At 49.5% G+C, this 26,420-nt stretch overlaps 2 protein-coding genes across 8 annotated transcripts in view; one reads left to right on the top strand and one right to left on the bottom strand.

The window, feature by feature from the left end:
* The window catches only part of Med12l (mediator complex subunit 12L), a 257,146-nt gene that overhangs the window by 166,166 nt on the left and 64,560 nt on the right, over positions 1–26,420 (bottom strand). For all 6 annotated transcript variants that reach the window (XM_047563897.1, XM_047563898.1, XM_047563899.1 and 3 more), the window contains exons 12-16: positions 15,934–16,065; positions 13,834–13,960; positions 11,355–11,569; positions 10,087–10,191; positions 9,159–9,335 (exon numbers count right to left, since the gene is read on the bottom strand). In XM_047563897.1, the coding sequence (XP_047419853.1) occupies positions 9,159–9,335; positions 10,087–10,191; positions 11,355–11,569; positions 13,834–13,960; positions 15,934–16,065 (756 nt within the window). The remainder of the gene's footprint in view (positions 1–9,158; positions 9,336–10,086; positions 10,192–11,354; positions 11,570–13,833; positions 13,961–15,933; positions 16,066–26,420) is intronic.
* Gpr171 (G protein-coupled receptor 171) lies at positions 95–6,080 on the top strand. 2 transcript variants are annotated; one of them, XM_047563915.1, is made up of 3 exons: positions 95–574; positions 1,288–1,454; positions 4,457–6,080. In XM_047563915.1, the coding sequence occupies exon 3, from the start codon at positions 4,483–4,485 to the stop codon at positions 5,440–5,442; it is 960 nt and encodes a 319-aa protein (XP_047419871.1). In that variant the 5' UTR covers positions 95–574; positions 1,288–1,454; positions 4,457–4,482; the 3' UTR covers positions 5,443–6,080. The 2 variants fall into 2 exon arrangements, with proteins under 2 accessions (XP_047419871.1, XP_047419870.1); XM_047563914.1 differs by lacking the exon at positions 1,288–1,454 and having other exon boundaries at positions 97–574; positions 4,457–6,079.

The raw sequence follows: 26,420 nt of genomic DNA, 5'->3' as shown, positions 1-26,420 counted from the left end.
CTGTTCAGTCAAACTGCCAGATACTCCAGGATCGTAACTTGGAAAAGCAGGCACAATATATTCTGGAATGAAGAACTGTAAAACCACGTGAACAATAACATTTTAAGTGCTATAAACTGGTGAGTGTTACTATGTATACTGAAGAAGTGTTTCTTCAACACCTTCCTGTATCTTTAACTCATAATATCCTCAAGGCATAAACACTGACATTCTTTGAAACCATGAAGACACAGAATTTATCTTGGGTACTTAAAAAAATATGAAAAATAAAGGCTAGGTACTACAACAGACAAATGAAAGTCTTTTCTCTAAAAAATATTGACCAATCGAGTTAAGAACACATGTAAAACTGACTGGGGTGTGCTTCTTCAGGAGACTTCCACGCAGCTAAAGCATATGCAAACCACAGTTTCAGCTACGTCAATCTGCAACATTTTAAAACCACACAAAAAGGACAGGAAACTTTAGTACAGCCAGCAACCGGCACTGCTCTTGCTGCTGCAGCTAACAAAACAACTCGTACTTCTCTGAAGACAAGGCGCTAGGTCAGCTCAGGCTGGAGAAAACACCCCAGGTATGTCTTTCTAAATACTTCATCTATTCCGAGCTTTTCCATAGAAGGCAAGCTGGTGGCTCTCAGTGTTTACAGGGCACCGATTGTTAGACTCTAAATAGATCCTGCCTGAGAAATTCTCCATAGTCTTGTTCTATCTGATGACCCATCCACCTGTCTCCAAAAGACAGCTCAGTCCAAACCAAACTAAATATCCTGGTGAGCAGAACTACTCAGTCTCTTGGTTCTGTAACTGAATGGACAATGGCCATGTCCAGGTCCTTACAGCAGGACACAACAGGTCTCAAAATTACATTCCTCTAGAAACATACAGTAGGTCATTTCAAACATTCTGCCCTGTAACTCGCATGGAAGATCTAGTGGGTTTGCCAGCAATGGGGACTGTACAGGGGCCAAGAAGACACTTCGGGTCTTCCCTTGGCCTTGCTGATGACCTCAGAGTCCTTTGAATTTTCACTGGCTAATACCTGGTTAGCAAAATACTTATTAGGCACTTGGTTCTCAATCTGTGATAGAGAACACGGGACGTCAGAGGGCATACCTTAAGCTCTACTCAACATAACTGAAAATCCTAAGCCAGCCAGTGTTCTCTGCCATCTAGACGGATGTCACAGAACCAAATGGGAGGCACCCCATGGTTCTCAAGCACTGCTGGCTGAACAGCCCCACTCGGTATTTCAAATCAATTGCTCACCTATAAAATTTGTGGTCAGTTCTAGAACGATAATCAATCAACAAACTATCCTAATTCTCCTCTCCACGTTGCTGGGCAGGCGGTGGGGAGCTCGACACACACCATGCTACTACCACCTGCATAACATTCGGAATAAAAGCACCAAGGTCGAGATCCCACCACCCCACAAAGGGACAAAAGGCAAAGGTAGGAGATGAGGCCAGCACACACCGGCACTAGTGTTCGACTCAAAGAGGAAAAGCATGCTCATGAATCCAAGGTGCACATAACTGGCAACCAGCAAAACTCGGGGCACCCAGGAAGCCTGGGATGGCAGGAGTCAGGAAGGGCCAGGATAAAGGCAGGGAGCTAGAGGATGATGCCCCAGGACAGCTCCTCGTCTGCTCCCTGAGCAACACACAAGGGCCAGACCTCGGTCTCCTGGCCTGATTGGATGGCCTCAGGAAAGCTTATGCCCATCACTAAGGTTCTGGGATCCCACAGTTCTTTCACCTGCCAAAATGCAATGGCAGAAGGACCTGTTCCCAGGCAGTGAAGATCCCACCGTTCTGAACAGGGAATCGAAAGGGGAGGGGGCACAGTGGCACATGACACGCTGAGCACATGCACGGTCCTGGGCTGCAACCCAGCCGTGGGGGGCGGCGGGGGAGAGTTGGAGGGATGATGGGGGTCCTAGGTTATGGGACTTCAGCCTAAGTTGAAAGGAGAGGACCCAGGCTTAGCTTTTAAATGTACACATAGTAAATGAAGTCTACACTTTTTATTAGGGCTCAGGGGAAAAGTCAAGAATGTCTTACTTCAGCTCTCTTACCTGAAAACTGCTCAGAACATCAGAGCCTAACCCTGCCCAGCAGTAAGCCCTTCTGTGTGAAGACTGGTTGCTACGTGGTTAAGTTTCCATCATATTCTTCACTAGTGTGTGACAATCTGAATTTGGAGTGGTTTTGAACACAGCTTCTGAGATCACACTGTCTGGGCTGAGATCCTGGCTCTAGAACTCACAGCTACATACCCATAGTACACAACCTTGTCTGGCTCAGGTTGCTCCTCTGCAAAACACAGGTGGGGACAACTACCCCACGGAGTGAGGAAAGTGTGTGTAAAGTCGTCACCAGGCGCGACGCCGGCTGCGCTGTCCCCACTGTTGGTATAAAACGACCTCACTCCCAGACCTGAAGCCCTGCTCCTTCATTTAGGAACCGTAGCCATTTCATTCATCATTTCATTCATCTGTTCCATGTATTGTTTCATCCCAAGATTGACAGGATGGGTCATTAAATCGTTGAGAGAATTAAGATGTCCAAAGACTTCCAAAGCTGTGTGTCCATCATTTGTTTGTTTTGAGATTTAACGTCTGATATGACTTTCTAAGTCAGCCACTATGCTCAGTGTTTGGTACTTTTACAAAGCTTTTATATGGATCAGGCACAATGGCACATAACTACAATCCAGTGACTCAAGATTCCGAGGCAGAGGACAGAAAGTTCACAGCCAGCCTCAGCAACTAGTGAGACCCTACCTCAAAATAAATTTTTTTTAAAAAATTAAGGGTTGGGAATGCAGTTCAGTGGTAAAGCACCCCTGGGCTCGATCCCCATTCTCTCCCCACCCCCCACCAAAAAAGAAGAAAAGTGCGTATATGTGTTATTTCCACTAAGGAACAAAAGTAATACTCTGGTCTTTAAAATGAAAGTAAGTTGGTGCTGCCCACAGCAACGGGCAGCACCTGCAGAGAGTGCCCCGCCTCCAGGTGTGAGTCCGACCAGATATTGTCAGAGGATCCGCCCTCTGGCCCAAGCTGACAAGCCCCTCTGGGCTGTGGGTGTCGGGAACAAGGCAAGATTTTTTTTTTAAACCTTTATTTTGGTACCAGGTATTGAATTCAGCAGCACTTGACCACTGACCACATCCCTAGTCCCATTTTGTATTTTGTTTAGAGACAGGATCTCACTGAGTTGCTTAGTGCCTTCCTGTTACTGAGGCTGGCTTTGCTGAGGCTGGCTTTGAACTCATGGTCCTCCTGCCTCGGCCTCCCTAGCCACTGGGATTACAGGTGGCGAGATTTTAATGTCTCTATCAATACTGATCACAGCAGTTGTCAGGGAACGTCCCTTGCTTCTGGGCTCCGGACTGCCCCACACCTACCATGAACGGAAAACCACCAGTACTGAGTCAGATGCTCTGACAGTAACATAGTGGGGCCCCTCCTCAGGGATGTCATCATTGACGAGCAAACATCCGTGTTCCAGAAGCTTCTAAAATACACCTTTCACAAAACAATGCAGAAACACTGCCACAGAAACATCTATACCAATACTGTCCAGTAGCAATTTTCAACCAAACCATACGAATAGCTTGCTTTTCTGGTAGCAAGAAAAAAGAAATAGGAGGAAGTAATTTCATTAGTGTATTGAACCTAACATCCCCCAAAAGCACTCAACATGTGCTCAATGTAAAACTCTTAATAAGACACTACCAATGCATTGCTAACTTGGTATAGCTTGTGTAAAACAGTCCGAATGGTGCTTCTTGGAGGGTGTTTTTCTTAACACTTTGTACTACATCTTCCACCTCTCATGCTTGATATCACAGATGTATTCCACTGTACACCGGAGTAATCAGAGGGAGATAATAAGCATCAATCCAAGACCAGAGTCTAATCCTTAAGTCTCTCTGCTGAGAAGACAAAGGAAATGAACTTTTGTTTCTGAAAATGCCCTAACAGGTCACACGGCTTTAAAGAGGCTACTTTTTAAATAACGCTTTCAAAGCTGACTGGTCTATGGCCTCCCCAGCCTCCCTGGTGCTTAGGTCCTCCCAGCAGAAGTGAGGACAGCCAGGCGCCAGCAGAGGTCTGCGGCACGCCAGGCCACCAGCTTCCTCTCTGCACTTCTCCGAATCTCCACTCCCTCACATCCTCTGCACAGTGGTAACAGAACTACCAGAGCACAACACTGTTGGCCCAGAGCCAAGTCCAAGGCCACGGCACCAGACAAGGAAACCCCGGGCCTCCCCCAGCCCAGGGCGCTTCCCCGGCCACACGGTGAAGTACGGTACCCCCCAGAACTGCAAAGAACACGTACTGGGAATGCAAATGTTTTTAAAGGAATAGTTTCTGATTTTAATTGCTAACGTATCCTCCTCTTTTTTTTTTTTTAACAAATTCTTTGGATTTTTATTGTTTTTAGTTGAAACATCCTTCCTTTCCTTGAAAATGATGAACAGCTCGTCCTTCTGTCCGGTTTACAGAGACCTGGAGCCGTTCACCTATTTTTTTTATCTAGTTTTCCTCATTGGAATTATTGGAAGCTGCTTTGCGACCTGGGCCTTTACACAGACCCCCGCCAGTCACAGGTGTGTGAGCATCTACCTGATCAATCTGCTCACTGCCGACTTCCTGCTCACCCTGGCACTACCCGTGAAGATTGCTGTGGACCTGGGCGTGGCCCCGTGGAGGCTGAGGATATTCCACTGCCAGGTGACAGCCTGCCTCATCTACATCAACATGTACCTGTCGATCATCTTCCTGGCGTTTGTCAGCATCGACCGCTATCTCCAGCTGATACGCAGCTGCAAGATATACCGGATACAAGAGCCTGGATTTGCAAAAATGATCTCAGCTGTGGTGTGGCTCATGGTCCTTCTTATAATGGTCCCAAACATGGTGATCCCCATCAAAGACATCCAGGAGAAGTCAAACGTGGGCTGCATGGACTTTAAAAAGGAGTTTGGAAGAAAGTGGCATTTGCTGACCAATTTCATATGTGTCGCGATATTTCTGAACTTCTCGGCCATCATTTTAATATCCAACTGCCTTGTAATTCGACAACTCTACAGAAACAGAGATAACGACAACTACCCGAACGTGCGCGGGGCCCTGGTCACCATCCTCCTGGTGACCGCGGGCTACATCGTGTGCTTCCTGCCCTACCATGTGGTGCGGATCCCGTACACCCTCAGCCAGACGGAGGTCATCTCTGACTGCTCCACCAGGATCTCGCTCTTCAAAGCCAAGGAGGCCACGCTGCTGCTGGCCGTGTCCAACCTGTGCTTTGACCCCATCCTGTACTATCATCTCTCAAAAGCATTTCGCTCCAAGGTCACTGAGACTTTTGCCTCACCTAACGGGACAAAGGCCCAGAAAGAAAAACCAAGGCGTGAAAATGAGGAGTGAAAGACAGGCGTCTCATGCTACTGCCTCCTGCCTTACTGGGCCTTCGAAGCTACTTGTGGTTTGGAAAGGTGGGGAAAAAAGGAATCTTGGAAATAAGAAATACAGGCAGCAAGCAAATGTGGAAGTCTCACGCAGAAACCCACTTCTAAATGCAAGCCAATCTCGCTCCGCTGCTGGTGTTGACACTAGTAAGTCCAGATATTTATTCACACGAGAAAACCAAAAAGCGTTGTTGGACCAGTGTCCACCCTTGCAGTGTCCTTGAACTCGAGAAGTCCAGAATAGACTCAGAATTCACTGACATATCCAGAACTGACCTTTCCTGAAAACATGTAAAATAACCTCCCTGTGAATTGCCAGGAAGTCCCTCAGCAAAACAACTTTAAAGGACTTCGGATCACCTAAAAACTTATACAAAACCACCTGTTGCCCGATTTATTTTTAATTCATCACTTTAAAAAAAAACAGTAATCTTTCAGTCTGCTACTCCTCCAGTTTTTAACATCTAATGTTGTAATAGCTAAAAAATTCTATTTATAAAACAGTTTGCCAACTCGTGGATAATTTTTAATGTGTTACATGTGCTTATATTCAATCTGCAGATTACAAAGGCTTCCTACTATTAGTAATGATAAATCTAGTAATCTCTTGGTTTTATTTTGTCATAATATGAAACACATGGGCCCTATTTTATTTTCAAAAGGAGTTGTTAAATTATAGTAACTACTGAAACTATTGTTTCCAAACCAGAAACTCACGGAGAAGGTTTGGAAAAATAGCACCAGATGTGCTCAAAGAGACACACCAACTCCACAGAGCAGGCCACCAGAGAAGGACGCCCAGGCGGGGCCGGGGCCAGCTCAGGCCCAGGGAGAGGAGCCTGCCCCACAGGGGGCCTGCGGCTTGAGGTGCAGGTGACACCAGCTCTCGGGGTCACAGCTCTGACCAATTCTCTCCATAGCCAGTGACTCAGACAGTATCCAACACGTGGCATTAAATGACAGTCAGTGGGAGAAGAATGGAAAAGCTCAGGTAAGTTACCCGCACCCACAGTCGGTAACAGACTGCATTATCCGCCATGAGTGAGAAACAGGGTCCCAGGAGGCAGGAAAATAAGTTCAAGTATATTTTCTGAATCTGAAGTGAATAATAAATGACAAAATATAGAAAGTGTCTGTTAAAAAGTGCATAACAAGGTAAGTGCTGGACACCCTCTGGCCTGCTGATACAGACAGCGATGCCGCCAGCATCACAGGCGGGCCGCAGGCTGGAGAAGGCGGCCTAGACAACGCGCCCTGCTGCTGGGCAGGTCACACCCTCACCCGCGTCACCCTGAGCAGGAAGCCGGCTCATCTTTCTGAACCTTTCGTCTCTCCTTGGTCGTTACTCCCCAGGGCTGCGTTCGAGTGAAGAGGAGACAAAAACATTTTCTTTCTTACCATGTTCTTCTGAGCCTCTTCACATGCATGAAGGGTCGGTCAGATTTCCCCTTTTTTTTGAGGAACAGAACCACATTCTCAGCAGCAGTTCAGTGTCAACATTGTACAGCATGCCCTTTACCTCCCCCAGTTTCTGAATTATACTTCTAGTACATGGGGCTGAGGACAATCAGTGGTGGAATCCCGTTGGGTATAGTGGCACACACCTGTAATCCCAGTGACCCCAGGAGGCTGAGGCAGGAGCATCGCAAGTTTAAGGCCAGCCTCAGCAACTTATAGAGAATGTTGCCTTAAAATTTAAAAAAATCAAATAATGAAAGGTCTGAGGGTGTAGCTCTGCGGTAAAACACCCCTGAGTTCAATCCCCAGTACTAAAAAAAAAAAAAAAAAAAAAAAAAGTTCTCTATCCTAAACACAATTGTCAAGCAGTTCTGCTATGATCACATGATAGCTTTACAATGTGGACTCGACATGAGAGCTGGTCACTGACTCACCAGGCTCCCTCTTCTCAGGGAAGTGGACCGTCATTGGAATGCCAACAGCCAGGCGCAGCCACATAGCCGAGGGCAGGTGAGCATCGGAATAAAGAAGCTGAAGCCTCATGCCCTGCTCAGAGAGCCCGGAGCAGGCCACCTGCAGAGCTCCGCTCACCCAGGGGCAGGGCAGGAAAGCCCCGGCATCTCCAGCAGTTTGCCGCAGTAGCTTTGTCTCTCCTCATTTGCTTCTTTTCTTTTCCTTTTTCTCCCTCTTGTCTCAGGGATTGAACCCAGGGGTGCTTAACCACGGAGCCACATCCCCAGTCCTTTTTATATTTTGTTTAGAGATGGGTGTCTCTAACTTGCTGAGGCTGGCTTTGAACTCGCGGTCCTCCTGCCTCAGTCTCCTGAGCGGCTGTGATTACAGGTGTGCACCGCTGTGCCAGCCTTTTTTTTTTTTTTTCTTTTAAATCTACTGTTTACCCTGGAGTCATTTCAGACTTACAGAGAAGCTGCAGAGACAGTTTGAACAGTTCCCCCTGGTTTCCCCTTGTTCCCCCTGTGTTATGCCTTAAGAAACCATGGTACACTTACTAAAACCAAGGAGGCAATGCTGACACATCATTATTAAACTCCAGGCTTTGATTCTGGATATCTTAAAACCCCAGGCAGCGTGGTAGTTCATCCACAAGCCCTTCAAGAGGCATCTACAGTACAAGGCCACCCTCTCTCCTGCCCGCGATGAACTGCCCGCTCCTTCCATCTATGGGGGTGGGTGACACCTACTGGCAAAGCTGAGAGCTCCCAAGCTGTTCAGACAAGGTGAACAAGACAGCGGGCACATTCTGACGTAGCCACGGACATGAAACACACGTCCAAAAGGAATCTTTAATTGTGATGAGACAAAAACATGGATTTAGTAATTTGAGTCATTTTAGAGGATGTTCCAAAATACCAAAAAAGAAGTCTCTTAAACAAAATATGTAGCCTGCTGATCAAAACCCTAAGACGGCCAGAGAATAACATGCTCACGCGCCACACGCCTCACAATTACGCTTTTGATACAGAAAAGTACCTTATGAAGAGAAGGAGACCCTGGGATCACACTTATGGCAGAGCTGCAGGGAACGCCAGGGAGCCCGAGGCTGAGCTCCCGCGTGCACACTAGTAACAGGACGCCCGGCGCACTCCCCTTGGGAAGGGCGGCGTGGCCTGGGAGACCCAACACTAACTGCCTTCCATTCTCCATCCACAGGCCCACAGGCCTGGCCCGGCCACGGCCCCTGCTGTGACATGGCCCTTCCCAATCAGAGGCTCCTTCCCCCCACTCCTCCTAGAGTGGAAGGGACCTGAGCCCAGTGGCACGGACAGGAGGGCTCCCCATGCTGTGCACACTTGTCCCTGTCCCGACTCACTCATCTTTCCTGTGCCCCAAATCCCTACTTATCCGCGTAATACCCACAGCACCTGCCACCACGCAACACACACGCGGCTGCTCAGCAGATGCCTTTCAGACATGAGTAGATCACGTGTCGACGTCCTTTGCAGTGACGTGGACGATTTCACAAAACCGTACTAACAGACAATTCTGTTGAAGCCAGCCACTAATATCACACCACCAATCTGGACACCTCTGCACATGAGCCATCTGATCAGAACCCCAACCAACAGGGCAGCAGAAGGAAAGCTCACCACTCTCAGTAGGTGTGAGTCCCACACACAGGTGAGTAATTCGGCACTTGGCAGTTAAGGACCTTACAATAAAGCAAGCAGGCTGTAAGCCGGTGAAAGCACGACTTACCAGAGGTATAGGAAAATGCGTTGCATACTGCAGGTGACGGAGGAGGTCATAATTAGATGGGAAGATCAACTCCCTGGGTTTCTCCCTCTTGGCCAACTTCTCTCCGTTAAGTGACGTTCTTCTGCCCAAGGAAGGGGTGGCATTCTCGCAGGACTCTCCAGGCATGGGAGAGAAAATCTAAGTCATGTGAAACAAACGTGGGAGACTGTCAATGAGAGAGGGAAACCAGCCCTCAGAGCTACCTTCCAGGCCTCCAGCGCCTCAGAAGAGGCTCCCCAACAACCCTTTCCCTGCTTAACCACTGAGAACGGACACGCAGAAATTAATTCCAACAAAGTTCATATTCAGATCAGTAGAAATCGGACAGAATCATGCCCCACCTAGAAGGGAAAACAGAAAACATTCACAGGCCAAAAAGGAACACGTGAATGCACTCAAGGACCAGAGATGGAAGCAGTCTTGAGGTGCATGTCTTCCGCACAGGCTGCGCTTGCTCCAGAAAGCAGGGACACCACAACAATTAGCTGGTTAGACTAACGAACAGCAGGCACCAGATCCTACATGCACCCCAGACAACATGGTTTCCTGAAGAGCCTCCTGGCAACCACATTATCCTCATCCTGATACAGTGAAGACTGAACGTGCAGGTCCAGAGCACAACGCTGCTCACCAGGAGTGCAGCCACACACAGCAAAGCCCCATGCAGGCACACCAGGGAGGGTCAATCTCAGGGTGCACCCAGGAGTGACACTCGGGAAGAAGGACAGCAACACAGAGGGCAGGGAGGTGGCCCCTGGGGCCAGGGTGGAACGTGCAAGATCACACGCCACAAGTGCACAGGCACTCTGCAGCAGGGCGAAAAACAGAGGGTGGACACCAGCTGGCAGAGTGGGCAGCCGAGTGAGTAAGAAGCAAAGATGGAACCTACTGGGAACTCCGAGCCAAAGTCTGCTTTGAAGTCACTCTTGTCCACTTCGTCAAACAGGTGAGCAGCTCCTGAATCGATGCCCATGTGCGCCATGATGCTCTGCTCCTGACGGGGCCGGGGAAAGAGAGTCCTTCTGTAAGCGCTGAGGCCAAAGGACACGGTCAACACTACAGTGAGATCTGTGACCGTCCCAGCTGCCCCCACAGAAGGAAGCTTTGAAACATACACAGCTGTGACAGCGACATCATTCCCACCCTGGAAAACTGTCCTGGTATGGTAGGGGAAGAGCACCCAAACCTCCTGGTGGAAAACAAACTGGACACGAGGTCCTCCCCAGGCTGTTCCCAGTCACACACCACACTTCCCTGGGCAAGAACACCTAAGCTCGTACCTAGGAGGCAAGTCACCTAGGTACCCAAGGATGGAAGAGGAGAAGGAAAAGCTGAGGAAACAGGTCAACAGGTAAGAGAACTTGAGTTTTTGCCCTTACACCTTCTTGTGGGTACCAATTAAGATATAAGATTATTTGTAATGAAACAAGAACTTTTAGCATCCTGAACCTTTTGGAAATCAAATCTTAAGTGCACAAACTATGGATCCAAGCTATGATTCTAACACCAGGTTTTTAAAAGTCCAGGCAGAGGATGGGCACTGCCTTTAGACACACAACAGGATGAACCCTAGAGAACCAACACCAGGCTTCATTGTAAGGAATGGTCACTATTTTCCACTATTGCCTGTGACCACTTCTGTATTTTTTATTTTGAAAATTTAAGTATCTGGAACAATATCCAAAATATCAGCACTTGTCAGAAAATCACAGTTATGCTCACAGCATAAAAGAACAATCTTACATATTTGAGAAACTGAAATGAAAAGGCTGTGCAGTGACCACCACGTCTCTCCTGCTTGCTCAGGATGGGCACGCGCACTGGCCGCCCAGCAGAAAGGCGGTCCTTGGAAGGGGCCGCCTCTTTGGGGATGCAGCAGCAGAAGGAACCTGGAGGTGGAGCATCTAAGACTAGAAGCACCTCATTTTAACCCGGGGAAGCCTGCGGCCTGCCAGGTCCATCCACTGGCCTTCCAGTGCACAGAAGGAAACTCTGGGACAGATCATGGTGCATGTCCCTTCTGAGTAAAGAGGAGACACACAGCGGCTTTGCGGAAAGAGAACTCAGCTAAAAGCCACTGCCCCACCATTCCGATTGCCCATCGGAAGGCGAGGCGGGCAGAGCCGAGGCCGGGCGCGGGCGGCCTCCGGGCCCTACCTCCAGCTTGGCCTCGTGGTCCTTGGAGTAGTGCTCGTCCACGTTCTCACCAGCTGGTGACCGCAGCCCCGCGGAGGCGGTGACGGCCAGGTCCCCTCGGGATATGAGCGTGCACATGTAGGCGTCGTGGGAGAAGACGTCATGGCGGATGAACTCGCAGAAGAGCAGCACCAGGTTCACGAACTCTACCTTCTCGCACTCGCTGTTGGGATCCGCTGTGGAGAAGCACACCCGCTGCTCTCGCACCAGGGCCCGCGGGGCGCAGCACCTCTGCCTGTCCTGCAGGTGTACTGCAGCTCCAGCACCTGAGCTGTGGGCAGGTTCTGCCTGCTTGGCCCCAGCTGGCACGCAGTGCCCAGTGTGGTGGGCACAGTTCAAGTTCAGTGGCAGAGGGCCCTGACCAATCCACAACCAGCTACTAGTGGAGAGCCTGGCCAGAGCCCTGACCCGGCCCTTACTACCACGAGCCTGGGGCTTGGTGATGTCCTGGGTGCGCCTGCGCATTCCTGGGGCATGTGTGTGCCCCGTTTCAGAGAAGGCTTCATGATGAAACCACCATCAAGATGGTATTAGAAAGAAAAAAAGGAGGAGGGTTAACCGGGAAGAAAAGAACAGAGAGAAGGAGAATAAAAGGACACCAAGATGGAGCCCTTATTCTTTTTAAAACTTTGCAACCAATCTACTTAATTCACATTATGACTTTGAATATTAAAACTGCATTCTGGAAGCCAGGCAAGGTGGCACATGCCTGTGATCCAGCAGCTCAGGAATCTGAGGCAGGAGGATCACAAGTTCAAAGCCAGCCTCAGCTACTTAGCAGGGTCCTAAGGAATCTACCAAGACCCTGACTCAAAATTTTAAGAAATAAAAAGGACTGGGATGTAGCTGACTGGTGGGGTGTCCCCAGCTTCAATCCCCGGTACAAAAACAAACAACCAACCCTGTGCTCTACAAAGCTCTATAGCAACCTGCACCTTTGGGATAAGGTTAAGACTAAACCTGCAAAGCTCGACCATGGTACCATGAGTTTCCCCAACAACAGGCACTGATCTCTCCCGAGAGTGCTAAGCTCCCCTCCCCAGACCTGCATTTCCCAGGCAGCCTCCAGGGGAGGCAGCACAGCTCTCCCATGTCGGGAAAAGCCGCCCTAAACCAGCTACACAAAGGAGGTGTCCCACAGGCAGGCTGGGGAGGGAGTGCTCCAGGGAAATGGCCCCTCCCTCCGTGCTCCCTGCTCACCTCCTGCCTGGCCTGTGCCTCCTCCAGGCTCCCCTCCCTTCTTCCACTTCTCTGCTTCCTTCCCATGTATTGCTGCGGGACGCCTTCCCAACACCAGCTGGCTCCAGCACAGGCTTTCCTGCAGCCTAGGAAGCCTGGTAACTAACAGGGGGCCACTGGTCCCCAGGAACCTCAGCACCAGGCTCACCCGACCCAAAACAAGGCACCTTGGCGGAAGACACAAGCAGCACTGTCCTGCTTTCCCTCTGTCCTTCCAGACTGCTCCCTCTCCTGCCTTCTCTCCCGTCTCCCTCTTCCCACGTTTTGACGTTTTTCTGTTGCTCCATCTCTACTGGCCGTAAGGTCCTCTCTGCTGTGTTCTGCCATGTAAAAATCTCAAAATAACATCAAGCCTACACTGTAACACTAGGCCTGAAAAGCACCGCTCAGGAACATGATCCTCCCAAAACATCCATCCGTGGCACAAACAGGGTGGTGGGGACGTCATTGCCAAGAAAAGTGAAAGACAGTTGGGCATGAGGGCACACGCCTGCAATCCAGGGACTAGGAGACCCAGGTGGGAGGACTGGAGGTCGTACACCAGCCACAGGAAGCTGGGGAGACCCTACCTCAGAACTCAGAATTGTTTCAAAAATGGGCTAGGGATGTAGTGGGTGGTCAAGCACCTCTGGACTCAATCTCGAGCGAGAGAGAGAGAGAGAGAGAGAGAGAGAGAGAGAGAGAGAGAGAGAGAGAGAGAGAGAGAGACACAATGCTCGACAGGGGAAAATCCAAGAAGGGAAGGCATCACTGGGCAGCCAGCCATCTGCGTACATTATCTCCTTGAACCCAGGTCTTAGTTATACGGCATAAATTGCTTAATTTTCTCCCTTTTGAAGAGCAAGAGTTAGAGTGTTGGAAAATAGAGAAAACTGGTTAAAAAATAAAAACTTCTAATCAAAATACACAGGTAAATGTCACAGCTCCTGTTTCCGTAAGAAAATTCCAGAAAGGAGATATTAGTACACTGAATTTATGAAAGTGAGATGACTTAATTTTTACGTTATTAAAATCTAAAAATTTTAAAGTATGTGAAGCTCAACGGATTTTAAAATTGTCTAAAACTTTCCACTGAATAAATGCTAATAAATTTTCTTTAATAAGACATTCATGATATTCAATGCCAAGAACCTTTGATAAGATGTGAATAAAAAGGTGGGAGATTCCAACCTTATGGAGAAGCAAAGGCTTTTCTACTTACACAATGAGGGGGCCTGTGTATCCAAAAACCTTAGCAGAACATTCTGGAAAACAGGCAAACTAGATCCAGCAAGGGAGGCAGAAGAGATGGACTCCTTCTCATCTAGGACTTCTGATTCGCCACATCTCTGTGGGTTAAAAATAAACATGCCCAGGAATCACACGAGGCCAGAACAGTCAGTCAGAGCAGGTCATGGATCTGTTATTCAGTCACAGTGGACTCTCAGAACATGCACAGGTTGGTTGAGAGTTCTGCACTTATTTAAACATCATGCATCACAGGTAAATATGATTTCTAAAAGCTGGAGAGAACTCCCACCCAGGACAAGTCAACTGACTTCAAAGAACGCCACTCTCGTGGGCTCTGCAAAGTCTGCATGTACTGAAGGAGCGCCCACTGAATACATATCACAACCTGGTGAGCGAGTGCCTATCCTTATGCAGAACTTGTCTTACTTCAACAGCTCAGTTTGAGTGGACTCTGTCTGAAGTTTCTATCCTGTGTTACTGAATCTGGTTCCTCTGTGTTTGTGTACTCATCTCGAGACTATATTTACTAGTATGCGTGGAGGCAGCTAAGGAGAAAGCAAGCACAGTTCTTCCAAGACTCCTCTGTTTGCTCACACTTCACCACTATAGTGGCCTGGGACTGCTGGGAACTTCCGGGCTTCATGCAAACACCTCAAGAACATATTCCACTTTCACATACTTAAACAATGAGTTTATAAGACAATCAGAAAAGAAAAACTCTACAAGAAATGAAAATCTCATTTTCTATTCTTTTTGACATCCGCTGATCCTTTCCATTTCATTATTTAATATTAAAATAATTAAATATTAATCAGGTTATTATTTCTCTAATCTATCCTCTTTGTAAAGGTCAAATTTTAAAGATCATGATGTTTAACAGAAATCAATTATTCTTAAACATCGCGGAGAAGAATATTTTTAGACCTAGATACATTTAGGTCCTTTTAATTTGCTAAGCAATTTACACGAGAATCTCTTCAAAGTGACGTGTGTGTGCACGTGCATTACAGAACACAGGAGGAAACAGGTGCAAAAAGGAAGCACTCTCAAAGGAGCCGTGGCGTTGGAGAAACTCCAGTGTAACTCCTGATGTTGACTCACTGCAGTTCAACCGGTGGAAAAAAGCAGGACGGGCGCTTCCTGGCTCACACGGACACGGTCATCTGCCACACTCCATCAGCACCACCCGATCCCGCACAGCAACGCGCTCTGCTGTTCTTGATGAACTGGGACCTTCCCAGCGGAAGGAGAGATGCCTGTGGATGTTCTCCCTATTTCATCTTTTAGGATTTGTGAGCTGGAGGGATGGAAAGACCCAATGGAGCTGGAGCTGGAGCTGTGGCCCCAGGACATGGGGGCAAGCTGAGGCAGGAGGCAGGCCCAGGGCACGAGCTTCCACAGGACACAGCAAGAGCATCGGGTGTGGGACTCAGTGACCTGTTGAGATCACTGATGCTGAAAGATTCCCCTGGCTGCCATGGAGGGCAGCAGAGGAGAGAGGACGCGGCGTAAGGCAGGAGCCCACAGGTTGTGCAGGCCAGGGATGCTGGGCCTCTGCAGATCACGCTCCCGAGGCACCTGCTCCGGTGCACAGGCAGGAACGCAGCTCATGAGAGACCCTTCCTCAGAGGCCGCCGCTGGTGCCCTCAGCTCTCACTCTCCTCCTGCATCTGCACCACAGCTTTAACGGCAGACGTGTCAAAACCAGCGCAGACCGATGTCCCTGCCCTTGTGACCACCACTGCTTCAAGGAAGGGTCTCGAATCTAGCCCAGTGTGAAGGAGCCCACGGCTCTCCCAGCCTGGGCACGCTACGCCCTGTCTGTGCTCGTTTACGTGGCTGTCCGAATCTCAGCCTCGCAGAGCGAGACCCCGTGGTTCCACATCCCAGGGTGAGGTTCGTGCTTTAGTCCAGAACACAAATTCCCGGCCGCGTCAACCTAGGGAGCTCCGCTATGGACTCCTCCTCGTTTCCCTCAGGAGAAAAGGAAACAGAGCCAGAGGAGAAAAGCACCCCTCCACACGGCATGTCAGACTGCGGCATCCGAGAGGCAGAAAGGAAAGGCACCCACCTCCGCCTCGATCTCCGCTTGCCTCTTCTCCAGGAGCTTGGCCACAGCCATGGCCCTGTGCTTGCCGGACCGCTTGCAGCTCACGGCCCATTCACACAGCAGTGTCACCACGGCTTCGTCGTTGGGGGCGACCTGAGGACCGAGAGAAACGGGCGCCAGCCACATCAGATCAAAGGTCCACCTGACCGACCGACCCCTCAGGAGGCAGGCAATGGAGGATGAGAGGCACAGAGGCCTTCTCCCCAGGTTTTACTGCGGGAGTTTCAGAAAGTGCTTCCAAATCATTTATTTTTATTTTTGTTTTTTAGTTGTTGATGGATATTTATTTTATTCACTTACTTACATGCGGTATGAGAATCGAACCCAGGGCCTCACACATGCAAGGCAAGCATTCTACCACTGAGCCACAACCTCAGCCCCCAAATCATTTTTACTCAACACATAAAAACTTTAGCCACAAGGAAGGAGGTCACTTACTAAGAAATCACCTACGCTGGGCGTGTGACAATTCCAGGAGAACAGGGTTTCCTCGCACAGAGTCACATCCTAGCTTCTCCAATCCTGAGAACTCAGTCTCACGTCCAGACAGAAAGAGAAGTGACCACTGACCCCAAGAGCAGCTGCTGCCAAGTCGAGCAGCCCACGGTCCAGTTGACACCCAGGACCTCGGCCGCTGGCTCATGTCCCACAGAACCCCCCAGGCCAGGTAATTAGTGCCCAGCCCATGAGAAACCAGAAGGAATGAACCAAGGGGAGGCTGGAGGTGAGCAGATCAACCCACCAGGAACAGCCTCCCTGAGAAGTGACCCCTCAGAGAGACCCCTGCACAGCCAGCCTGGGAGGCTGGAGGCGGGCAGACCATTCCACCAGGATCAGACACCCTGAGAAGTGACCCCTCAGAGAGACCTGTGCACAGCCAGCCTGGGAGGCTGGAGGTGGGCAGACCATTCCACCAGGAACAGCCTCCCTGAGACGCGACCCCTCAGAGAGACCCGTGCACAGAGCAGCCTGGGAGGCTGGAGGTAGGAAGACCATTCCACCAGGAACAGCCACCCTGAGAAGTGACCCCTCAGAGAGACCCATGCACAGCCAGCCTGGGTCCCTGCCGGGCTCCGCACAGTGCCTGGAACCACCACCAGCCTACAGATGGACCAAGGGGACAGAGGGCAAAGGGACTCAAGGCCCATGTGACAGGAACTCTCACTGGGGTGGAGGTGAGGGTGGTGACAGCAGAGACAGCACTTCCATGCAAACTGTCCTTTCCTTTCCAAGTCCCCACACCAAGCATGGGACACTGGCCACCAGGTGTTGGCACCCCAGGTGTACCACCATCACATTGGAACAAGCAGACATCACAATGTCAACGCTTCCTTCCACTGAAGGTCCCACGTGAGACCGAACATCTCACTGCAACCGGGGAGAGAGTGCCCGAGACCCTGCACGTGCTCGGTGGCATCTCGGTGGCTGGGCGGGAGGGACGATGGCTTCCCGCTATTGAAGGAACTGCAAGAGTTACCAGGCACCCGGATAACACCGGCCTTCGGAAGCCAGGCGGCAGCTCCCGGGAACCCTCGTCGCCGCCTGAACCACTCTGAAGACCAGCAAGCTAAGCTAAGTGCCCACAACCTGCAAACGATGCCCAGGAGCCGGAGGAAGACCCATCACCTGGGCACCCAGGTGGCAAGAGTCTTCAGAGGAGACAGGCCACAGGAGTCAGGAAGGCCTGGTCCCTCAGCCTGGAAGTCCTACTCCTCCAGAGGCCGGAACCAAAAGCCCACGCGGGGCTGAACTGAGTGGGCAGCGGGACCGCTCGCCAGGGGTGAGGAGTCACACGGGGGTGCCATGGAGTGTACCCGTGACAGTCACACCGGGAACATAGGTTGTATCCACACACAGGGACGGGGGTCTTCACTCCATGCTTCCACCATGTAGAAGAAAAAACACTATTTCCATGTCAAAGAAAGAAAACTGCAATGGGGTCTTAGAGGAAAAATGCAAGAAAACAAAAATAAATGCGAAGGAAAGAAAAGACCCGTCTGGACCCTATGGGACCCTGCTCCCCTGCAGCCTCGAGGGACAATCGAGCTCCACTCTGGGTCTGTGTGGGGCAGTGGCCTTCTGCCCATTTACACAGGTGGCCTCCTTTGCCTCTTACAAGCCACTGAAACCAGAGAAGAGAAGCCAAGGCCAACTCCACGTCTAGGCCCAGAACTTGCCTGCGCTGCCATTGACAAAGGTCCCAGCACAGCCCCACCTACTGCCCACAAACCCACACCTGCTGAGCTAACTCGGCTCATCGTCCCTCGGGAACCCTGTCTTGGGTGCATTCTCGTAGAACAAGGGCACCACCTCGGGCCAGGAGGCCTGGGGTCCTCTCCCTCAGGACGGCTCCTCCGCTCACTGGAGTCCCAGGCCCCGCCAGGCCTCACCTGGGCCCGTGCCGGCAGCTCCTCCCAGAGGGACAGAGCACTGCCCCCGTTCTGCACTCGGGCCTGGGTTCCTGCCGACCAAGCGGATGGACTGCCGCCCCATGTCCTGTGGGGTGTGGCAGACGCTGCTGCCGCCGCGGGTCACTTCTCTTTGCCTGTTCTGACTCTTCCTGTGCGTTCGGCAGAAGGCAGGGCTGGCTCCTGACGGCCGCCTCTTCACACCTGCACACCTGACCTCACGTGGCTTCCGTGGACGGACGTGCCACGAGTGAGTCCCTGGGCAGGCTGGTCCAGGAAGCCCTAGGCAGAGCTGTTCCGCACTGATGAGCGGACTTCTAACTGAGGGCAAAGGCCGGGCCGCTCTTACGCACAAAGGGCACAGCAGTTCCTGATGCGTGGAGAGGGGAGCGGCAGAGCTCTGCTCGCGCCTGGGCATCCCGCGCCTTTCCAGCCCGCCTGACTGATCCCTGCACTGTGCTTCTGGATATGCAAAGAAACTCACCCTTTAGATCTCTGTCATTCAAAGAAACTTCACTTTATCTCCTTTTAAAAAAACCACCTAGCTAGATTACAATAATTACGATGCTCTTTCCCCTTTTGTGTTCTTATTCCATTAAATCATTGCAAGGCCACAATGCTAGATTCAATTAGCAAAATCATGTTTTGAGACCTGCTACAAATGATTATGACAGTGACTTACACAAAAGTGCTGAAGATGAGCTGAAATTACATGATCTTCCAATTTTCAAAGAACGTATTTCACCTCCACATTTTTAACAATGCACAAGAAAAATATTCCCAATGTGTGGCTTTATTTATACTCTTGGACATTTTCCAAGTTTTGAATGAGCAAATATTGCTTCTAAGCTAAAGAAATCAAACATATATATATTTTTTTAAACATCCATAATGCAGTATCCTTGATGCTAATTCAGAATACAAAATATGTCTAGAATGTCTAACAAAACTCCAGATGGCTTTAAAAAATAATTAAAAAAAGATGGACTGGAATTTAAAAGACTCTGAGAAAATAGTTGTTGTCATTGTTTTTTAAAGAGCTTTTAAAACTAAAATTGCTCAAGAATTTCGAATTTCAAAAAAAGTTTTCTAACTAAAAAAAAGATTAAATAGTTGAAAATTAAAAAATACTAATTTAATGGAGAAACGGGTTGAAAGTTGTAACAGAAAGACAGGGTCGTTCACTGTGAAAACACTGCAGTGCAGCTGCCCGGCCCTGCCGGGCTCTGGGTCTCTGCCGAGCCCGGCCCACGGAAGAGCCCTCGTTTCCAGCATGCACTGCAACGCCACCTCTGTGCTGCAGGACACTGGCCCTGCACAACTGCTGGGCAGTATCACAGAAACCCAGTGGGCGTGGAAAGGCCAGCAATCCAACACACCCCGCACAGGAAAGGCCTGCCTGGCCCTGAGCACCGCCAGCCATGTGCCAGACCCAAGGCCAGGCACGGCCCACCCTGCAGTGCCCTGGCACGGGACCCAGGCCCAGGAAAACACACTCTAAACCTGGGCTTTCTGCTCACGAAGTCCACCTTCCAGAGGGAAAAGTGCGAAAGATGACGGCCCAAAGCAGCAGGGACCTGGCAGACGGTGTGAGGAGGCAGGACTGTGTCCCCACACCCGCGGGGCCTCATCCCAGCACCCTGACTGACATCTGAGAACTGAACAGGGACAGGCCTGCAGACGACCTGCTGCCACTGCCGTCACAGACCCGACGATCAGGAGTTACCGAGCTGAGAAAATCCAGACAGGGCCGCTGAGAAACACACTGGAAAAGCTCGGCTTTCTGAAATGTAATGTCCCAGCACAGAGATTCTGTCTTCGTAGCAATCGTGCCTACAAAAATTTAAACAGTTCAAAATCCCCTTTCCCTTAAATATTTTTCAGTACTGGCCAGATTCCACGAGAGTGAAGTCCGCTCCTCTCTGAAGACCTAGAAGCCAGCCTGCCAGGGTCCAGCCCTAGCAGCGGCCGGGGGTCCTAGGTGGATGGGAGGCATCGGCGGTAGAGAAGCAGCAGACAGGAGACACCAACTGTTCTGAGGCTGAGTTCTCTGTCCTGATTTTTCTGCCAGTCTTTTTGTACATACTTTTCTTTAGTAATGATTATATCATTTTATGGTTAGTTTAAAATAAGAAAAACCTTCAAAAGTATAATCTATGCTTCTTCTCAAAGTACACATTCTCTCTGTATGACAGCCCAGACCAAAACAACCTTATTTCCCAGCCAGATTAAAGCAACCTTGTCCCCCAGTTAAACTGAGGGCACCATGATCTGCCCGCCTTCAACCTTCAGAACAAACACGTCACCAGATTTTCTGAGAAACCACCCCCACCATGAACTCCAGTGTTTAACAGTGAAAAGCTTTTACTACTATTAACAAAGAGCAAAGAAATCAAGTTATAGTTAGTAGTCTATTCTATGTCATATAATGGCAGACTACAATCTTATTTTGATTCTCAAAGAATTAGACTAATTATAGGAAAAACACATCATATTTATGACTAACCTAAATATTTTTATTATGTAAAGTATCTCTAGAATCAACTATTAAAACTAGGAAAGCAACAAAGGCTAAATACCGCATCCAAGCTCAGAGGAATGCCTCTGTATCCATCTCTATTTAGAAATTATTATACTACAGCAATCACAGCCTCCTTTTAACTGGAGCATAGCTACAATTGTTTATTTTATATATTTTATCTATGTATTACTACTAAATTTTTATTGTGTAGTATTTTGTTTCCCAATACAGTAAAACCATCCCAAAGTTTTTACAATAAGTTTCTAATGATATATTGATTATTTATATTAAAAGGCAACTATACATGGAGACATGCCACGCCTATGGCCCACAAGAGGGAGGACGATCAACAGAACTGTGTCAAGGGTCGGAGTGGCAGGAAATAGATGCGGCACCTGCCGAGGATGCCACCCTGTCCTCAGGACACTGGAAGGGTCACAGAGAAACCGGGACGCAGAAACAGACATGAGCTTCAGGAGATGGTACTGGAAAAACAGGTCGCATTACACTTACCTGAAGGCACAAGATGTATGTAGGTCTTTATTCTTTATTATCAAAAAACACCTGTAAACTGTAAAATGAGTGTGATGCTAGTGTCGTTTTTCAGGATACTGTCTCATCCCAGCCCTTTCCCCACTCTGAAGTGCTGGTTTCCATTTTAAGTGGATTTGCCAAGAAGCCCCCTCCAGACTTCACTACCACCAAGACGAGGAGAACACTGGGTTCAGTCAGGTCCAGGACACGCTCCATCAGGCTCAGCCTGCAACTGCCTTCGCGCTCACACACCCGATGCAGGTGCCTCACGCGCTACGCTGTTCTGCACAAACTCTTCAAATACTGTCAGAGACGCTGGGCACGGCGGCCACGCCTGTGACCCCGACTCAGAAGGCTGAGGCAGGAGGATCACAAGTTCAAGGTCAGCTTTGACAACTTAGTGAGACCCTGTCCCAAAATAAAAAGTAAAAAGGAACTGGGGATCTGGCTGAGTGGTGAAGTGCCTCTGGTTCAACCCAGTACCAAAACGCAAAAACAAAAATCGACTGGACAGGCAGGCCCTGGGCTCAACCCCCAGCACCACGGATATCTTGAAATCATTTTTAGCTATTTTGTGTGTGTGTGTTTATGGCGCTGTGGGTTTGCCTTGTCCTTGCTAGGCAAGTGTTCTACCCCTGAGCCATGGCCCCAGCCAAAACAACTGAGTAAATGTGAGATAACTCCTACTGCCCTTTAGGTGCTGCCTTACAAATTAGTGCAAATGGCCAAGGTTCAAAGGATGTCAAGATTTCAATTATGAAGCTGAAATGAATTCTCAGCCTAAAAACAACTTTTTAAAATATAGCTCCTTTTCTTTAGGAGCATCAGCAACTTTGTGAAGTGAAATTCAACGACTGTATTGTAACACATACTAACATCAAGGCGGGGATTTGAGATGACGTACCAGCTCAAGACAGGAGCTGGGAATGTCCCTTGCCTTGAGACGGCCATCTAGGGGGACAAGTGGGACACACAGAAAGGACAGGAAAATCATCTCAGAAAGACAACACCATTCAATGGACTAGAGGGAGGCTGGAGGGAATTATTTAATTATTCCTTTGAAGGGTGGTTTTCTAGAAAAACCTCCAAGAATTAAACTTCAAATACAGGTGAACAAGAGGACATGGTGGGGGTGGGCAGAGGGACGGCCACCTGGTGGCCTAGACGGCTGTGGTCCAACACGTTCCCAAGATGGCAAGAGGCACTGTGCAGACCTGCCAATCACAGCGCTCTACCCTCTTGGCGTGATGTTACACTCTGAATGTGGACCTCTGACTGGCAGTGAGACCAGGCAACACTGAACACAAGGAAAAAGTACCTCTGTCAGGGATGTATTAAGGGCCAGGGATGTAGCTCAGTGGAAAAGTGCTTGCCTAACGTGTGTGAAGCGCTGGGTTCAACCCCAGCACCACGAAATACAAAAACAAAACCAAAATTATCAGGGATGCATTAGTTATGCCCTGAGCTCAGCCTTATAAAATGTCTGGCATGCTCAGAGAGTAGGGAAAAGCAGTAAGTCACGTGGGATACGTGCAGGTGGGGTAATAGCTGGCTGAGGTCAGCAGCCGGAGGCGCTGACCAGAGGGACCAAGAGAAGTGTGGCTGCCAAGGGACACTGTCCCCTGAACGAGGGGACCAGCAGCGCCAGCGGTCGGGATCTCCAGGGAGGGGATAAGCCCAAGTCTGCCACGACTCCCAGATTCATCAAGCAAACACCAATGCCACCGGCACCTGGTCACCTCCACACACGCACTGTTTCTGCGCAGGCGTCTCCTGCAGCTCCTTGGGGTGGCCGGCTCTCTGGAGGGACCTGGGGCAGGTTCTCCTTGCCTCGCACCCTGGGAGGCAGCACTGAGGACCTTGAGAGCCCGTAACACCCAAGAAACAAAACAGAAGCCAGGGAAGCAGGACTTCCCCTCTGGTCTTTGGTTGTTTTTAAATGCAGTTAGCAGTTAAAGATAGCACAACTCTGAATTCTGAGAAGAAATGACATAGATAAGGAAACAAGGAAGCCACTCCATCTGATACCAAAATCAACTGCCATTCATCTGCACTGTGACAATAAAACACAAGTCTATCACTCAGTTAAATCATCAACATCTAAATATTACAAATGAAGACAACAGAGGAGGCTTAGAAATCTGTTAGTTGTATGATCATGTAAATCACAGGTCAGTGAATTATAGTCACACAATACACCCTCCCAAAACCCCCCGAAGAGTACAAATATCTCATATTAAAGTAATTAAGACACTATGCTCAATTTGCAAACCTCATGTCTATATGGGTATAACGAACTGAACTATTTGCATTTTATGAAAAATGAAGGAAACAAAAAGGTAAGAAGGTAAATACAGATTGCCAGAAGTCACCTGCCCTGCAGACTTGACCACCAGCTGCCCAGCCCTGAGCACAGGCACAGGAGCTGGCCATGTGCTACCACACCGAGGGGAGGTCACTGACCGGGCCACTGTACCCACAAGCAGCAGGTGCTGGGGGCAAAGAAGAGTCCAAAACCAGGACTCAAACCCATCCCAATGGCCCAAAGCGAGTGGGATAAACAAAGGCCACTGTTCAACTTGAGGATCTGAATTCTGTAATTTAAATAATGTCTACTATGTTAGAATTATCAAAGAAGCTTCCAGAAAATTAGACACCACTCTTATACACAAATGTGCCAATATTAATATGTAGAAAATCATACAAAAGTTGCTCCCTTCTGCCAAATCTGCCTCTGGAACTTGTTTGTTCTGCTCTATTATTACTTGAAACAAAATGTTTTTTAAAACGAAGCAACACAGGCCCAGAATGAACATGTCAAGATGACGCCAGGGACAGAAGGAAAGAAGCCTTCAGAGAACAACCTGGACATTTAACTTGGACTTTACGCATCCTGTACAAGTCAGGATTTTTGATCCTGGAAATTTTGGCACCTTCCAAGATCTAGGGTTTTCTTCCCTAGTTTTGCATTTTTTCTGTTTTTAAACAGTAACAGTTTCTGAGGGAGAAGGTTAAGGTCAAAGGGAAAATTCGGGAAAGTTGTTCACATTGAATACTTCGAGAATAAAATCACAGTTATTCCTGAGAATAAGAGGTATTTGAAATACCTTACCAAGAAATACCTTAAGAGGAAGAATCTTCGTGATTGTGTGGCTGCTGCTGACAAGGAGACATCAGAACCACTTAGGACCCAATCTTCATTCTCCCTCTAAGAAGCTAGCACATGAGCCTGATCATTGTTAGCCTCTCTAAGCACTGGTTTCCTCATCTATAAAGTAAGAGATCAAAAAAATGTATCTCGGGGATACCAGAATGGCCGCCTTCTCGCTCCCGGGAGAAGTCTGTGCTACTACCTTTAAATAAAACCTGCTCTATAAAAAAATTTTTTTAAAAAAATGTATCTCGTGGTGCACGCCGATAAGCCCAGCGGTTCAAGAGGCTGAGGCAGAAGGATGGTGAGTTCAACGAGCCTCAGCAAAGCAAGGTGCTAAGCAACGCAGTGAGACCCTGTCTCTAAGTAAAATGCAAAATAGGGCTGGGGAGGTGGCTCAGTGGTCAAGTGCCCCTGGGTTCAATTCCCTCCCCAAAAAAGTACCTGGCATACCACAGAAAATCTGGGTGGCCTATGTGCACAGAACCTCACTTAACGGTGTGTAAGGAGCACTCAAACCATTAACAAGCGGTGTACACAGTGCAATTTAAGAGTCCCCCAAAGGTCTGTGTGCTGAAGGCTTGTTCACAGGCCACGGTGCTGGAACCCCAAGTCCTTCCCTACCTCTCTCTGCTCCTAGTCAAGAGATGAGTGGTTCTGCCCTATGGTGCGCTTCCTCCAAGACATGCCATCAAAGGCCCAAAGCAACAGGGCTGAGATCACGGATGAATCTGCTAAACCTGGAACCCAGGATACACCTTTTATGTTTCCAAGTGGATTCTCTCATGCATTTGTTTCAGTAACAGAAGGCTCCATCTCACACGTGCTCCGAAGCAACCAAGAGGCTCGCCCCAAACAAGGCGAACTAACTTAGAAGCCCTAAGGCAACAAAGTCTGAGCGTGTGGACATAAGTTCGTTTTCCCAACTATGTTAATATAACTGACATTTTGCTAATAAATTTATTTCAAGAAAGAAGAAAGCAGTAGTTATAAAAAATCAGCAGTGCCCCTCTGAGTGTGCAGGAGAAAGCGCGTCCACCTCTGAAAGAAGCCACATCCCCCTGGCCAGGGTCAGCACTGATGAGGCCACCCCCATGCACGCACCTCCATGTCTCGAGTACCACCCCTGAACCTCGAGTCCTGGTTTTAGAAAGTGACTTTCCCCCTTATCTTACAACAAAAAGCATTTAAATGAGCACAATCCGTTTTTCAACATGGAACTGCAGCTGGCCCCCCTGGGCAGGCCCAGCCCTCTGGAGGCTTCCCAGCAGAGGGAAAGGACTGCAAAGGTCAAGAACGTGAGGAGCCCAACAGGTGTTGGCCTGCCCATGACAAGTGGACTTGGGATGGACGAGTGCCGGCCAGAGCCCCGGGCCAGCACGAGCAGCCCTGCCGTATCTGCCAGGCCTCCTGGGCGCTGAGCCGCCTCTCTGAGCGCCGGGGTCAGTAAGAGCAGCAGCTGGGGCTCACAGACACGTGCCTGCACACTGGCATAGCTTCCTGCCGCGGTTCCCTGCCATCAGCGTCAGGAAGGAGAATGCCCACTCACCACGGAGGACACGGAGGCCCATCCTGCAGAAGTGAGCCGTCCAGTCCCCCAGAGACACGCAACGGCCTGCGACCTCGAGGCCAAAGCTCCCTGCAGTGCACCGCCCCTCACTCTGGGGGCCCCAGGCCGACCACAGGCAGCGCCCAAGTCGCCAGCGTCCTGACCCACGCATCACAGACCCCAAGGGCTTTCACAAGCTCCCAAAGCTGGTCACACTCAGACATCCGAAGACGCACGTGTTGTCCTGTACGTGGAGCCTCAGCACTGCCAGGAGGATAGGCCAAC

This window comes from Sciurus carolinensis, chromosome 9 (genome assembly GCF_902686445.1).
Source record: "Sciurus carolinensis chromosome 9, mSciCar1.2, whole genome shotgun sequence".
NCBI classification, from domain to species: Eukaryota; Metazoa; Chordata; class Mammalia; order Rodentia; family Sciuridae; genus Sciurus; species Sciurus carolinensis.
This window is presented reverse-complemented; position numbering and strand designations above follow the sequence as displayed.

What these genes read in the sequence shown, in the direction of transcription:
- Gpr171 (XM_047563915.1), top strand. Translation starts at nt 4,483, where the DNA reads ATGATGAACAGCTCGTCCTTCTGTCCGGTTTACAGAGACCTGGAGCCG.